The sequence below is a fragment of the Antrostomus carolinensis genome, unplaced genomic scaffold (genome assembly GCF_000700745.2).
Source record: "Antrostomus carolinensis isolate BGI_N321 unplaced genomic scaffold, ASM70074v2 scaffold14528, whole genome shotgun sequence".
NCBI lineage: Eukaryota > Metazoa > Chordata > Aves > Caprimulgiformes > Caprimulgidae > Antrostomus > Antrostomus carolinensis.
Genome location: NW_010331054.1, coordinates 13,930 through 31,417, shown reverse-complemented (window position 1 = coordinate 31,417; position 17,488 = coordinate 13,930). Strand labels below are relative to the sequence as shown.

Below are 17,488 nucleotides of genomic sequence, written 5' to 3'. Positions count from 1 at the left end.
GTCATGCAGTAAGGGAGGGAAGTCACCTTCTACTCTGGCATGCAGGAGCCAGGAAACAGAAATCCACCCCCAACCTAACTTTGTCAGCTCCAGGACATTAGGTGTGCAAGGTTCAAGGCATGCAAGGTTGGTTCACTGTCCTCCACAAAGAAAAAAAGCCAGTGCCACCACCTCTGGTCCTCTTCACAGATCAGCACGTGGCATAGGCGAGCGCAAGCTGGTTTACCAGCTGCAGTAGGGCATCACCGCTGCTCCTCAGCGTCTGAGGCCACAGACACAGTTATGGATCATGGGGCACAAGGGGAAAAGGTAGTTGACAGGATATCCTGTGAAACAGCATGAAATAGCACATCCGATTTGGTATGACTAGGGAATGAAGCTGCAGTGTTGAACACTGATACCAGGCTGATCTCCAGAGTCTGAACGCCGTGAACACCTCAGGCTTTCAGTTTTGGAGGTACTAACATCGAAAGGACCGAATGCTCTGCAAGTGCACAGGAAGGCAGCTCAGGGGAGTGTAAGGCAGGATATAGCTTTACAGTCCCTTCTCACTAGTGCATATCTGGGCCAGGTTTCACAACCAGCATTTTATTATTGGGCTATGTGAAGGAAGTTGTTGAATTTCAGTCCAGTTCCCAGTGGGCAGGTTCCACATCACAAAAAAAAAAAATTCTCCCTATTATACAACTGACATTAATTGGATTCTTTTTAAGCTCTTCAGAAGAGACGCCAAGGCTTGAACATCATGGAGACAGAACTAACTGTTCTGTGAACTCCCCAGAACAGACACACATGGATGCAATGCTGTAGCAGACTTATGTGGCATCTCAAAAAAAAAAATACAGGTTTCAGATTCGAATACTTCTGCAGTCTTCAACTTTCCCCAACATTCAAATTCACCTACATTAAAAGAAAATTAAATTGCCCTCCCCCACAAAAAGCAAACCACAACAAAGCAAACATCCTCCAGCAAACTATTTGCTTGAATCTATTAAAACTTGCCAAGTCAACGTTCCAGTCTCAACTGCCTAACCCAGCCTGCCAACAACAGAAGTGTCAGTTTTTTGCTCCTCTATTTTACATTAACAAAAGTCAATTGTGGCGATGAATTGCATCACATGCCAACAATATATCACATTCCTTCACAGCTGTTTTTTGTAAAGGGAAGGAAAAGACCTCATCAGTCACTGACAACACTTCTATAAACCATAAACATTTTCAGAACTCAATCCACAAAGTCAGGATGGTAAACTACCAAACAAAATCCTAACAAAGTGGCATAGCACAAGCTATCAATTCCAGATAATAAACCCAAGGGTATATGACAAATCAGTACATTAACCAAAGCACGGTACTAATGAGCTTATTTTAACAGATGAGCAGATCAGATGGAAAAAAAGAAGTCACTGTTATGCCCCAATGAGCAGGAAAGCCTGTTACCAAGTCAGCAGCCTGGACTCTGCCTAACATATTATCAAGAAAAGGGAAGCAAAACTGCGTATTATGTTTTCTTGTATTCTTGAGCAAAGTAACAGCTAAATCAAAAGCATTACGTTAACTCCCCATAGGATCTATAACTGTTTTAAATAAAAGAAAAATGCACTGCTATAAAATACTAATAGGACTTTAACATATATTGTCAAAACAGAATTAGACTGCAAATCAAGGGCCTACTACAGTATGTCATTTTAGTGCAGCAATTTCATTATCTGTAACTAACAAATAATAAAGGATAATAACGAAGAGGAAAAGAATACAGAACAGGGAGAACAAAGCTGATTACTAGACGTGCATACAAAATGTGGCTGCGTGCTTCCTGGAAGCTCAAGTAAACCTCAAACTGTTTGATGTCATGTATATATGCATCCACATCTTTGGAAAACAAAAATGCTTACCACCATATAAATTCTACAACAAGCCAATTTTTAATTATACCTATCAAAATAATAATAATAAAATCCTAGCAGTTTCATTCAACATGCTTAAGTCATAGAGACCACCTACGCAAATATAAACAAAGCATTTGAATCTACAATTAACTATTGCCAATTATAAATGGGGACACTTTTAAAAATAAATTATGAGGATAATTAATCATTTTCACACACAAAGTTAACAATGTAACATCACACAGTGGTTTTAAAAGCCTCCTACTTTCTGCATTTCTATTCTGGTTAGTTTGTGCCAAGATTATAAAAGCATATTTTAACTTTAAAAGAGGAAGAGAGGAAGGTGAAAAGCTTCCATCTGCCTCTCTGGTGATTTAATATAAATATTATTGGATGCAAATATTCAGCCACTGAATCATTGCTATGGAACATGAGCAACTTAAAAGGATTCCTGTACTTGGAAAAAAGCTAAGAATAAAAGGGCCAAAGGAAAGCCTATAAAAAGTCATTCTAACTCTGACAAAATAAGCACTTGTTTATCTGTTCAACTGAAAATGAAGTGTTATGGTCATATTAAGTTTTATTTAAATCAACATCACAGGGATAAAAAGCATAAATATAAAAGCAAAACTGAGAGATATAATTGCTTGTTACAGAAAGATGCTAAGCACAGTAACAGTCCAATAGTTGTTTGCTGATAAGAATTGGACACCAGAAAATTAAACAATGTGTACTGCAGTTGTTGTGAAAGCAGCACATTTCAGTTGCCTGCAAAGTGAAAGAGAAACATTCTCAGAAGCTCACTGCAGCCTCGCAGGGTTCCCTCCATCAGCCACCACTGGGTTTGACTCACATGACGCTGATGCCCAACTGTTTCTCCCTAAAAAGCCAGTTAAGATGTGCCTGTTCCTATTCCACCACCACGCGCTTGTATTTTTCTGTAAGCTGCTGAATTCAGAATGGCAACTTGCTCCTCAGAGATGTACACAGAACCTCACTGCTTCAGCAGAACAGTAAGGAAGCTCGTACTTTTGTTCCAGGGTGTTCTGACCCTCTGACAAAAGAAAGTAACCTCAGACTTGATACTTCTAACTTTAAAACACACATCCCTAAAGAAAACCCCCAAAATCTTTTTGGGAAAAGGACACCCTTAGCATTACAGGCTCGTTTTTATAGATAATGATTTCTAAGTGGATATCCTGTTACTAAAAAACAGGCTACAATAGTATGTACAAGAAGAATGTTGTACAAACGTTTCCAAGATTATTCATTCATATATTCTACCAAAAGGTAAATTACTTGGAAACACCTACAGAACTTTTAAGAAACATATACTAGTTTTGTTGAGGGCACAGTTAGCTAGTACAAAAGAAAAGCATTATTGCTCTTTGTACTGTCAAAAAGTTTCAAGAAGTTTGAATTTCTGTACTAATACACTGAAAACTATAGTTACAGTTGTGGCAAATAGTGATAGAAGAGGATAGCAGGTAGATCCTTCTACCCTCACTCATACAACTGAGGACACAAGCTAGTGTGACTAAGAATGACAGCATTCAACTGGGAGAAGAAAAGAAAAAAAATTGTGCAAGAAGTCCATCATTTTAGAATGAAGTCTGCTGACACAATATGGATTCTGGTGATCTATTTCTTATTTAACAGCAGTTGCAACTAACACAAGTTCATTACTTACTCACAAATTTGTAAGTTCTGTATCAGAGTTGTAGAGAAAAAGCCTTAGGGAAGGAAAGCAGTAATGAATGTTACAATCAGGCTCATAATAGTTTCAGAAATAGTATGCTGTGTGAGTAACCCAGTTGGAACACTCTTCCTTTGAACGTTTTGCTGAGCTGTGTGATGTAAAAATAGATTTGTATGCTTCAGACTTCTCCTCGCTGTCTGCAATGGATCTCTTCGTTGCAGTAGAAGCAGCCTTATTGACTTTTCCTGGTACAGATGAATTTCCACTATCTGCTAGAGAAAAAAGAATAGAATGAAGCATGCACAACAGCTTAAAATTGCTAAAAAATTAAATAAAGGCAGAAAAAAAGAATTTAAAAAATGTGTACAGCAATAAGGTATATAACTTTTTTCAGGACTATTGCAAATACATCCCATAATTGTTCTCAACAGCAAACATGTTCCTAGCAGCAAACATGTTCCTAGCTTTTAGAATTTATGCTCCAAATGCATTTAGAAATCTTTGAGAGAGAGGAGTTCTTTCCTACTTGGGAAGATCCCTTGCACTGTAATTCAGTATTGACAACATTTATTCCTTTAAGTAAAAAATGTCTCTGAACTCCAGACTTAAGAAAGAAACATGAAAGTATTCCACCACCCTGAAGTATTGTTTGGAAATTAGCTATCAAATGACAAAAGCGAAACTGTGACATACTGTCCTCAGGGAATCTATCTCCTCCCTTTATTCTTTGCAAAGTCATTTGTGACAAATAACAATGGTCTGCATCATTTTATTTTTGGGATAGGAAAATGCCCACCCCTCTGTTTCTGATACCATCTCTCCCAGTGTATTCTATCTACTGCTATTAAAAAAAAATAATCCCCAAAACCAACCAACAACCCCCTCTTTTTTTAACAACTATTTAATCTCCTCTGAAGTTGACAGACAGTATTTTAAAAAGCATGTGCCAAGTCTCTTGTGCAAAGACATGAAAACATAGAAGTCTGCAGAAACTATATTCTTAGTTTAACTTAGGCACAAGGGCATGTAAAAAGCCAGCAGGGAGCCTGTCTGAAAATGCACTTTACTGATTTCTGTGTGTAGTCATAGGAATTATATGTGCAATCCTAAATCATCATAGATAAGATCCTTTTTATATTTGGAGAACACTGCTTTTAATGCCACTAATAGTTGCCTGGAAAGAATTACCAAACACTGGATTTGAAAGAATGAATATGTAAGCTGCAAGTCCAAAAACCTTAGGGTGCCATGTTCACAAATTAATTCCTACGCTACTGGCAGTCCTCAGTTCATGGATTTTTTATTTTTTTTTAAACTTTATTTTCCCACTCTCTTCTTATTCTTTTGCTGGCCAATATAACTACTGCCAGAAATATAAACCAATGACCTGACATTTCAAAAGGCATATTCTTCCCTTAACACTATTGGAAAAGAAAAATACAAACATTATTAGAATTACGAAGGTCCTAAACATCCAAGAGCAGTTATAATCATCAGGAACAACATATTTTTAATAGTCAATCCTTTATAAAAACAGACAGTAGTGGGCAGGTAAGGTATTTCTGATGGAAATTCTCCCAGCTGCTTACACAGCTTATCTATACTTCATCATTTAACTATTCTCAGATTCTTCCAACAAATTACACTGACTTCTTCTGTGGCTGTAATGTACACGATTGAATATTTCACACAGCAGCCTCACACTGGCTTTTAAAATGTGCCCATTCTTAGTAGTTCTTTATAAGAACATCAGTATGAAGTGGAGACATTAAATAACAACATATATTACCTAAAGAGAGGGGACCATCCTTCAGATTAAAGGACTGCCAAGTTTACTCACAGCTGCATGACCACTGTAGGCAACCAGTACATCCTGAAGTTATATTCCACTGCTGCCAGTGACACACAGCAAATCAGCAGCTAAAATGAAGGACTAAAAGTCAAGTCATCAGCTTGGGATATTTTAATATGCTTCATTGAAAAACTGCCACAATGGATTTTTTGACCACTTCTACTTCAGGAAAATAACTACTAATTCTCCTCACACTACCTCCTAGCCAATAAAACAGATATACCAAACCCTTGACTGCATCACTGTGTGAACAAGAATCTCTAATCACTCCTTCAAGTTGGTTCCCACCAATTGAAAGCAATACTGGAATGACACAAACAAGAAAATCTGGCTTGTTTCACAGCGAAAACAAAGGTAATGTGGTGAAAAGCATGTATTATTTTTATTAGTTATCTCTATCAATACAGCATTTGCCAGTCACAAGCAGGAGCAAAGATACTGTTGCTTTAGGTATTCTGAAAAAAGCAAAACAAAAGGTCAGCCCCTACTTTATGGTTTATTTACTCAATGGATAGGACAATGGATAGCAGATGGGACAAAGGCAAACTGGGCAGAGGAAGGAAAACCAAACAAACAGAAGCCCTTGCACACTTTCTGCAGAGCCTGTTTTGTAGATTTTGCAGATTGTCAAGCAAAGTTCTGTTTCAAGAAAAAGTTAAACTGACTGCAGTTTCTATTGAACAAGGAGCTTTGTGCATGTTTGCGAGGAGGCTTCCTATTCCAGTTTGGAAAGGCAGCCTTTAGGACAGACTTTTGAAAGAGGGGGTTCTTTGAAAAAGTGAGCTATGACATTACAGCTCCCTTGAAGAGAGAAATTGACCTTTTATTACTGAGAAAGATAATAAATTAAGATGCACTGTGAAGAACTCTGAAAGAGAAAACAGGGGGAACCGAGAACACAAAGTATGAAGCAGCAAAAGAATACTTTTCGGATGAGTGATGTGGTTGAAGTAACACAGATTTTAACTTTTCTTAAATAGGAGAGACTAAAGCAAATAATTTTTAAAATTAAGTGTTAATCTTCTCTAGCTTTTAACTGATAGTGCTTCATCAGTTTCAAAATCAAGCTGTATAAATCAGTCAAAAATGACATTTTCTGAACTATGGTACAAAATAGCCAGAGAAGGATCCCTCCTACAATATTTTTCAAAGCAGAACTATTTATTCACATTTAGATGAAAGAATAAACACCAACCTGAACTTTTGGTGAAGATAATCTGCCTCTTCTCCCCAGAACTGGAACCGATACAGTTATTTCCACTTTTAGCCTTTGATGGACCTGCAGAATCTATGTAAGGAAAAAAATGATATAATGAATCTGCTTGATGACTCGGGAGCCCACACATAATTTGTAGGTGTGACATTACCTTCAGCAGTATCTTGCTGAGAAGCTGATTCTGCCAATTTGCATTTCTTCGATTTCTGAAACAACACAAGCAGAAATCTGGTACTGAAAGGACATACAGTTCCCAGCTTGTATTTGATAGACACACAATTCCATTGAGTGCATTTTTGCACCTTACACAGTAGAATCCCTCCTTTCACAATACTGCTCCACAATTTTGGTGTTATTTCTATATGGAAAAATAATAACCTTGGCAACCTTGAAGGCAGCTTAAAGAAAATCACACAGGCCAAAACCAAACTGTCTGCATACAGTATATTGCATACTTTGCAGGGGGTGTGTGTGTTATCATCATTAAGGCAATCTGATACTCTGAACCCACATGGCAGGACAGTAAATTGCACACCATTAAACAGGACACAGTTAATCGTAATCAGTAAAGACATTTTTAAGTAAAATTTTCAGAATAATCCTGCATCTCATATCCACTTAATTTTATTTAGTTAATAAAAAAATCCCTCCTGGGTAACTTTGAATAACTGGGCCCTTTGTTGCAGGATTGCTTGGGAAGAAAAGATGCAAATAATTAATCTAAATGTTTTAAAAGCATCTGTGGACCAGATTTTCCAAGTTAATTTATGTTTGTCCAGATTAAAAAACACAAAAAAACAAGCAACAGCAACAAGAATCCCATTTCTGGCTTTGATTATATAAATGCCAATCTGAAAAAGAAAGACATATTAAAACAGTCATTTGTGTTATCATCACAAAAGATGACTCTGTATACAATCAGAATGTATTACAAGTATTTCAAGAAAGCTAGACAAACTCAAAGAAAATAAATATATTTAAATGTGTTATAAAAATTAGGAGAAGCCATGCTGTCAAGCATAGGATCAATACTTGAGGAAAAAAAAAAGCCATATCGCATGTTCCTGCAAAGCTTATCCAGGAGGTGGTGGCAGAGAGTTACTATTCTAAAAGCAAACTTGGCTCTCCGGGTGTCCTTCGGTGTATATGAAAAACCTCTTTCAGGCTGCTTCCACCTTTGTTATTCCTCCCAGTATTTAGCATCTGAATGATGAGATGCTGGTAAATATATGTATGCATATATATTGTACATAATGAATATATTATATATATATTTCATCATGGGCACATATGCTATAGTTGAGCTCAAACAATTTCTTATACTAGTGCTAGCTGTGTCTTTCCTTATGTGTTGTTTCATGGGTATAAAGAAGAGGTATTTGTGCTTCCTCCTCCAAACACAGTAGGTCCACTTAGACTGAAAGAAGGGACTGAGGAAGAGGTTTGAACAGCAGTGCCAACAGACGCCAAACTAGAAACTGTCTTCTGATACTGGGACTGGAGCTCACAGATCTCAGACTGGGGTGAATGGTGCCAGAGACAGCAGGGAAGGCTAGTTCTAGCTGCATCAGCTGGTGCAGCAAGGTAAGGCAGTGCACAGATCTCAGACTGGGGTGAATGGTGCCAGGGACAGCAGGGAAGGCTAGTTCTAGCTGCAAAAAGATCAGCTGGTGCAGCAAGGTAAGGCAGTATTGTGAAAAAACAGCAGAACTTGGGGATGAAACATAAGAGGCCTGCTGAGAGATTTGCAGCTACTGTACCTGCCTGCAGTGTCTCAACTAAACAAATAAAAAAATATTTGCATGTTCACCTAAAGCATATAGAGCCCAAAGACCAAAGCACGATTCCCTTTTGTCTGCCACCACAAGTGACTGCACTGACACTGTAAGAGACAGAAGTGCTCAGCATGCTTGAGTGGTACTTCTATACTGTGCAGAAGTTGGGGATAGCACCAGCTTCCAGACTATTCCAAATTATTTGAATCAAAGCTATATATGCTTTGTTAGGGCCACCTTCCTAATGAAAACTGAGTGCAAACAACTGCTCTTTTGGGGCTGATTACTGAGATCTGCAATATTCTATCATCAAATTATCTTTAAAATTCTTTAATTTAATTACAAAGTACTGAAAATACCCCCCAAAAAACCCATCTGAAGAGACAGCATAGGATTTACAGTATTGCTCTTATGGCAGAAGCTATAGGACACTAAGCACAGAGGCTACGAGCAGAGAAGAAACAGAACAGGATTTCTACGGGTAACCATTCTTTTCTTTTATTTTCCAGGCCCAACGATGCTGTATTGGTACAGATGAATAAAGACCCTATGATGAGAAGAAATGATATGCTTCCTGGTAAGGAAACAAGTATTTGTTTCAAAAGAATCTACAAAAACATTTGTATGCCATCTAATCCTACAGGCAGACAAAAAACAAGTGCAATAATGGGGGTGAGAGGTGATCAGCCTCCATTAAAGTCTCATTTGCTGAAAGTGCCAGACAATGATGATTCAACTAAACCTCTCTGCACTTTGGATTCAGTCAACACTAAAGTTTTTGCTTTAATGTTGACTCCATCATCCTCCAGAACAACAATGTCAGTTCAGAAAAACAGCAATGCTGGGAAAAGTCCCATGTGCAGAACTGTCATTAGACAGCACAGTACCACAGAACAATTACTTCACGGGGCAGTAGGATCAGTAGACTATATGGCAGAGCTGCAAGGACTTTATTTTCATGGCATTTTGCCTTGTCAGATTAAAAAAAAAAAAGTATGCCAAGACCTCAACAGTGTGGTGGGAATTAGCACCACCAATAATCACTCAGGAGTATAAGAACCATAAAACAGGACCAAAATTTCCAAATATCAGTCTTATAGAATCAGACCAGGAATCTATAGATCCCAATAGCATGTTTCTGATAGTGGCCAGTAGAGGACACTTGGAGATCCAAAAACTAATAACCTACCATCACAATAAAACTGGAACTACCATATGAAATACAGAGAAGAATTTGCTCTTTATTAGAATTAACTAATACAAGGTATTTGTTTCAAGAAAAACCTGAAGTATAGCTGGCACTCTGTTCATTTTACCCATTGCCCTGAATTCTGTGATTTTCAGATTACTATGCACTGCCTGTTTGTCAAAAGACAGTTTCAGTACATACAATTTCAATATGCTATTAGCAAAATATGCATGCAATCTCATTCCTTTTAAAAGTAGCACTGAAGTACAACACAGTTTACTGAGTAAATCCTCCAGTCTGCATGAAGATCAGCAGAAACAGCTATGTGATCTAAGAGCAGACTGCATTACAGACAAAAACTCTCTCAATTTTATTTTAAACAATGTATAAAAAGATTACCTTTTCCAATTTACTTTTAAGTCTTCTATCCTCCATCCTTTTCTTCAATACTTCCACATCTTCTTTATTACCATTAAGGATAATCACATCTTCCTCTTGAAAGGGAACACCACACTTCAAGGGAAAAAAAAAAAAAGAGGACAAAACTAGTATTTTTTATCTTTATGCTGGTGAAACTTTCTTAGAATTAATACTGTTTTTAAGCTCTCCAAGGAGCTCTCCAATCCTTCCCCTTGCCACTGTGTCTTTTCCAATAGTTCTTTCTCTTTTAATACAGTCCAATACAACTTCTCACTTAAAATGGCAAAGGGAAAATCTCAGCTGACTTTTATCACAAAGCAAAACAGTGACAGCAACACTCTTCAAAAAAAGGAGAATAAATACTCATCTTCTTAGTGAATTGTGAACTTTTGATAACCACATTTAAAAGCGGCTGGCATATCAATCTGTGCAGCAAACTCTAAAAGAATTTCAGAAATATTAAAATATTTTCTTCTTCAAGGCCCTATTCCATGCAATAGGGCTATGGACATAGCATATATATTTCATTATCAATCCCTTATAAAGAACACTCTTAATTCTTTTTTTTTCTTTAAAGAAAAGGTTCCATTGTATATTTTCTGTTAATGAGTTCCTTGTTTTACTAGCATAAAATGTACAGTGACTAGATTAAACAAAGTAGTCCTAACTAGAAACTACTCAATTTTATGAATCCCATAGCTAAAACTCAAAACACTAAAGTACTTTCTGATTTTTTTTTTTTAAATTATGAATGCATTTGATTAAGATCTAAGCATGATGCCATTCTGCTCTAGAATTTGTCTTTTAACTTAGTAATAGAAGAAACAACTGACAAGAGCAGTTCCTTCACACAGACTAGTCACAGCACCAAAGGTGTTATTCCTCTCTGCGTAGCATCAGGGAATTTTTATCCCCATCAGCTAGACAGGAAAACCTGTTTTGTTTGGGGTATTTTTGTTTCACAATTAAAAAAAAAAATTAAATATTATTTTTAAATGATTATGGGGATAAGAAGTAGTCATAAAAGCAGCATTATTAATTAACCCAGCCTTGCCATCTTACTGTCCTTCATCTGATTTATTAAACACTACTAAGTTTCAAAGCACATTTATAAATTAATCTGGATAATGCACATAATGTGCTTCATGTAATTCCACATTTGTTTTCTGGTTAAAGACACAGATGTTTCACTGTGCACATTTTCAATCATTTATTGCAGCCAGCACATTGACTATGATGTTTTCTAAGATATAAATTTTTTTTAAAAAAATATTTTTATTATTTTGTTAAACCCAGAAGCTTTCTGTTAATCTACAAGATTAGTTTATAATCCTGCCTCTGTCATTACTCTTCTGTTTTCTAAACAAAGGTTTAGAAAGGTTACTCATGTATTTGCAGTAGAAATTAAACAGATGAAAGGACATATGGACAGTACTTTGACTATGGTCTGCTCAAGTGATGAGCACAGCTTAAAAAGTGAATCTGAACACAAGTGGTCAGAGAGATTATGAAGGAGAAGTAAGGGTTACAGAGATGCTTATTAAGTAACTCTGTCAGAATAATAAGTTACACACAAGAAATGGGTGAGTAGCCCAAATTTTTCCGTTGCTCCTCAATGAGCTAGTGTCAGAAGTACCAGCTTGGTGTGATCTCAGAGACACTTGTGAGAGAGAAGTCTAGAAAAATCAAGACGGACAATCAGCCTTCATAGTGAGACAGGAGCGACTGGCAGCTGTCTTGATTCTGAAGAAGCCCTACACGTTCATTTCTAGTGGGGTGTTTTCCAAATACAGCATGAAAGACCAGCATTCTCCTACAGGCTAGTGATTTACAAAGTAATTTCTGCAATCGTTTTTTAAAACATATTCTGTTAGGCATACAAAAGTAAGTGGAAATTTCCTCCAAGTAAAAGTTTATGTCAAAGGACTAATTTCAATAAATGCTGCACTTTAAAAAAATAAAAGCAAGCTAATCCAGGTTCCCTTCTGGAAAACACAACTGGAACTATTCTGAAATGAAATGTATTTACAAGAAATGGGGAAATAATGACAGTGTCCTCTTTCCATTCACTGATGAATGTGGTATTTTTTTGCCAAGAGAACAGCCAGATTACATTACAGAGACCAAACCCTTCTAAATATACTTTCAATACAGCAAGTCATAGGCATAGAACCAACTCCATCCTCTCAGGTTTCCCTAACTCAGGTACAATTTGTTGTTCCATCATACGTGTGCATCAAACATTTTTCAGTTGCCAGTACTGTTGGATGCAAAGCTTTAATTCAGATTTTGTTTAAAAATCTCCCTGTCCCTTCATGTGAAAAAGGAAGGGTTTTTATCTCACTATTTTGAAATGTTGAGATAAAAAGCAGAAAGGAATTTCCGTTTTGCGAATTCAGAAAGATTGTTCCTTCAGATAAAGGTCTTCAGGGGCAGATTTTTGTTTTATGACTATCACAGGGTGTCCCTTGCTGTACTTTGTTTATAACGGGACTTTAAACACATATGAAGGTACTTGCTGGAGTTCCTTGATGTTTTTGCAGCACACTGAATAGGAGATACTCCTAAATGAAATTGAACTTGAAAACTACTCTGAAACAGACAAAAGCACTAGAAAAGCAGCTTGCAGATCTGAATGGAAGATTCAATCTGTGAGTGAAGCAGAGCAGGATGTTAACTGAAGGAGATGCTGGATAAGCAGCTTGATTTTTGTCTAAGAGCCCTTTCAAGGTCCAATGATAAAAGTATGTTCATAACTGTCTATGTGTAAATGGCTGAGCATGCTTGCACCAAGGAATTATTTAAAGGGTGTGCAGGTACATTCAAAAAGTCTTCAAAGTCTAATACTCATAAAATTATGTATTCTACACATCCCACATGTACATACACACATACATACACACACAAAACAACTTTACAAAAAAACAAAACCATCTCTAAGGCTTAAAATCATTTGAACAACAAAGGTATTATGAGCTCTAAAAGACATATTAGCTTAGGGATAAATATAGTATTTTAAACTTAAACTGGGAAAAGCAACAGTGAAATTACTTTTTCAAATAATGAAGACTGTCTAGATTTCAAGTCATTTTCATGTAGCAGAATAGCTTCTTATCTTTCTTAGAGAATAAAATATGAGAGGTTTTTTAGTAATAATGAAATCTTAGTTTAAGATGATTTCCTGAATTCTGAAATTTAGTTTCTTCTCAAGTTTCAGCTACATAATAAAAATGGTTGTACTGCACTTCTTGCTGTAAGCTACTTTAACAGAGTGAATTTTTTGTACAGTATCTAAAATGCAGTTTCATCCATTAATACTCCAGTCTTAATATAATACAAATAAACAACAGGCAAGTATGTTTTCACATCTAATGTTTACATCAGTGTTACAGTTTAATGTCTTATGAGAAAGTGAAACCTCTCTCCCAAATTATAAACAGTAAATTAACTCCTGCAGTCCTCCTAAATATGACCATTACTAGGAAATGCAGACAGACATGAATACTTTTCCAAGACAATTCCCACTAGATTGTGGAACATGTATGACCACAACCTGACTGTCTCTCTTTAAACAAGGTAGAATCTTGAAAGAGGACTGAACACACATCCTATTAACCAAGGATCGTATCACCATTCATTTACCAGCTCCACAAGCTCATTTATTAAAGATTATTGTCTCTTGTAACACTTAACTAAAAACATGTTTTAAGAGAGATACTCTTCCAGAGGTTTATTCATCAGAAGTTCAGTAGTGGAGGATTTGATGAACACAATTTTTGACACTGCCACCCTACTCAGACACACCATGGGGAAAAGAGTAAATGACAACTGGAGAAGAGTGGAAAGTCTCCTACATACTAATGCACAGAACATGAACTTTCACTCAGAAGTTGTAGCACCTACTACAAAAATACTGTCAAAGCTGAAGCCTCTATTTACAGAGCTTCCCTTTAAGTCAATGATAATTTTATACCTGCCATATCTGCAGCTGTGCCTTAATTTACTTTGAGATTTTCTCTCCGTTCATTTCTGACCAACATGCTATTTTTATCTGAACATATCCAAAATACATCAACCTTCTTACACACTTCTAGCACCCCAAAGCTTGCTAATTCCAGTCAATTTAAGTTGTTAGTTTTTCAACTTATTAAAAACCCCAAGAATCTTTATAAAAGTAGTAACACAGTAAACATTCAGTTCCGTAAGGAGATATTTCATTTATTATCTTTTAAGATTCCAGCTACTAGAAATGACCAGAGGCAATTCCTTGCTACTTATTTGCTACAAATTGGAAAGTTTCAGCAGGTAAACAGTTAAGAGCCGGGGGAGAAGGAGGAGGAGGAGGAGAGGGTTGTTTCCTTTCCAGTTCTCATCATCCAGCATGCTCGGTGAGCAGTGCAGAGGTTAAAGCCTCTGAGGTAAAGCAATACTATTTATAATCATCAGCAATGGACTCCACATATTTGAAAGTCTGATTTCGTCCTTTAAAGGCTGTCGCAGAAGGAGTGGCAAGAGAAATTTGGAAAAGCTCAAGTTTTCTCTCATTATGGTGCAGCAGAGGACATTTCTGAAGCTAAACAGCATTACTGCAGAATAAATATGCTAAGCATTGCGGGAAACCAGACGAAGTCTAAATGAAAACATTCTCGTTAATGTTTAACCCCTTTCACTTACGTGAGATCTCCACACAAGCGACAGAGTGAAGAATGCTGTCTGAATTCTGCTGAAGGACAATGGCACTCTATTTATTTTTATTATGCTGCCGTCTCCTGGCTAATTTTGTACAAGGTAAGACTGAATAAATTTGATTGTAGGACTTAAGGTTTTTGCTTTTGCTTTATTAAAAACACAATGTGTTTTAATTTTTGTAAAGTGACTAATATTTTCACTTCAGAAAGACCATTTCACTTCAAAAAAAAACCCCCCTCAAATCTGCAATAAGGGTAATATTTTTGTTTGGTTTTTTACTTTGCCATAGATGGACAGTAGGGTGGAGGTCACTACTACTAGTGTTGTTTGTATCATGAAAATCACAATACTTATGAATATCTGTCATGCTCTGTTGCAAGCAACTTGGTTTTTTTACAGCCCTATAACTTCATAGTTTAATAGCTTTCATAGTTTAATAGCTTTCATAGTATTTGTTTTGAATTGTTATGAGGTTAAATATACTGTGGAAGAAAAAAACAACAGGAAAACAGAAAAAAAATAGCAAAGATGACCAGGTAAACTCCCATAAGTCTGTTTAATATTTATCAGTAATACTGATGCAATATTTGAAGTAAAAATGAATTAAAATTTCTAAGGCAGTATTAATTTGGTTTCATGAAGAAATATTTCTTTTACTTGATGCGTGTCACACGACACAGGAGCAGACTGCATACCCACCCAGGCTTAAGGAAAAAGCAAAGTAAAAAAACAGTTAAAAGTGCTGATTTTAACAGTAAGTTTTTAGAGGACTGAATATTCAATTGCTTATAAAAGTCTATAATAATGCCTGCATAAACACCTTTCAGACAAAACAGACATAGAAAGATTAGAAATAAGGAGTTAACACCTTTTAACCATTTTATTAGAAGATGAAGTACTCCTAAGTCCTTTGTTTCACTGAATTATGAAGTCATAAAAACTAAATTTTCTCTAAGCATTAATATTAAACAAATATGAAGAGTACAGACAAAATAAAATCTTTATAGGTGCAATGATGCAGTCAAAAATCCTATGGTAGGAACAAACAGTGAATTGTTCAATGACTTGTTACTAAGAAATGCACAGCGAAGTATACAGCTAATGGGGTCCTGATGAACCGAGACGGTATTTCACAGGCTTATTATAAAGTATAAACATAATTCCACTTTTCTCTATAGTTCACCTTTTTAATTGAAATGGAGGAGCTTAGGCTTACAATAACAATTTTCTGTTAAGTAATATCCATAAAAGCAGCCACCAAGGTGCTTGAAAATCCCTACGAACAGGTTGTTTTCTGAAGAATGTCAAACACTGCTCTCAGTACTTCTGAAAATTAAGACAACTTAATCCTTCAGATTTAGAAAACCAATCCATAACATAGAAAAGGTTGAGTTTCAGAGGACATTCTGCTAACAGTAAGTATCTATAATGTCACTCTTGCATAGTAAAATTAGAAGGCAAGATATGCTTAGACTGGATTATGCCTGGACAGTGGATCTTCTAGACAGTACAGTACCTTGCTCTTCAAGGGCAGGAGGAAATATGGTAGCGGAGTCCTTCACAGCAGACAGTAGCATAGGTGCTAGAGGATTCTTTTAAGTGGCAAATTTCGTACCCAATGGGACTAACAGCTGCAATTCTAGCTCTAAATCTGGTAATACACAAGCAGAAAGCCAATGCTTTCATTCTATAATATATCCCAAGGCTGAAAGATGTCAAATTCTGTTCTCGCAGGCAAGGCTTCATCATTTAGTCATTCCCCAGAAACGTGTTAACACTGGAGAAGGAATTGTTTCTTCTTACCTGATAAGAGGGTATTTGTGTACTTTTATGCTGCCATATAAAACAGAGCTGCTAAATGCCACACAGCTCAATAGGAAAAATCCATAGCAAACGTTTAACAACCTGAAACATCCCTGGAAGCTATTGCTTGAAGGGTAATAAAAATTTAAGTTATAGCTTGGTTCCCTAGGGAACTATCCTTTGCAACCTAACCACAAAGATGTATTTAATGAAAAAAACAAAACAAAACAGCCCCCCTCCCAAAAAAAAAAACCACCAAAAAAACTGACGAGTGCACTCATTCTGTACAGATGTTCTACATCATATGCAGGTATAAAGTCAAATATTTCTGTAACTGCACAGTGGCTTCAGGGTCATTCTTCTATCCAGAGTGAACCTTTCCTGCGATGTACCCTAGAGATCATATCACATTCACTAATTCAGAGTAACCTCAATGCTCCTCCTGTAATTATTCACTCAGAATAAAGCAGTTTTTCTGACTCCAGGCCTACAGAAACCAGTGCTTCCCTAACAGACACTCCCTCTCCGTGATGGGTACACCATGGCCCTTACAAAAGACTCTGAATGGCTCTGAGAGCCAGCTGGTAGCAGGCTACACCACTGGTGCGTTTCATTTTTACTGGTCTTTCACCTTTCAGTGTTGTTCCTTTTTTCCTCCTTTCTGCACAACATTGAAAGGTTGATGTGGATTTGATTTGCTGAAGTTTTTCATTCAGATGGATGAATGCTTGTTTACCCAGTGAATGTGTCCCTTGGGAGCTGAGAAGAAAAAAATATCCTTCTGGGACTCGATTTCCTAATGTTTTTCTCTGGTCTATGCTTTCAACACAGACTGAAGAGCTCTGCTGACGGAACATAGAAGCAAAATGGATGAACCCTGCACCTAACATACAACTCCATTTCCTGGCATGTTAAGTGGAAAAGAGGCATCCTTCCAGCATGAAATCCAGTGCATA

General features: G+C 36.7%; 1 protein-coding gene across 1 annotated transcript in view; it reads right to left on the bottom strand.

Annotated features, from left to right (window-relative positions):
• Window positions 1–3,522: 3,522 nt before the first annotated feature.
• RTF2 (replication termination factor 2) overlaps window positions 3,523–17,488 on the bottom strand; it is a 26,569-nt gene continuing 12,603 nt past the window's right edge. The window contains exons 5-8 of the mRNA XM_010173107.1: window positions 10,020–10,133; window positions 6,808–6,862; window positions 6,636–6,728; window positions 3,523–3,857 (exon numbers count right to left, since the gene is read on the bottom strand). Coding sequence (XP_010171409.1) covers window positions 3,673–3,857; window positions 6,636–6,728; window positions 6,808–6,862; window positions 10,020–10,133 — 447 coding nt within the window. The 3' untranslated portion in view covers window positions 3,523–3,672. The remainder of the gene's footprint in view (window positions 3,858–6,635; window positions 6,729–6,807; window positions 6,863–10,019; window positions 10,134–17,488) is intronic.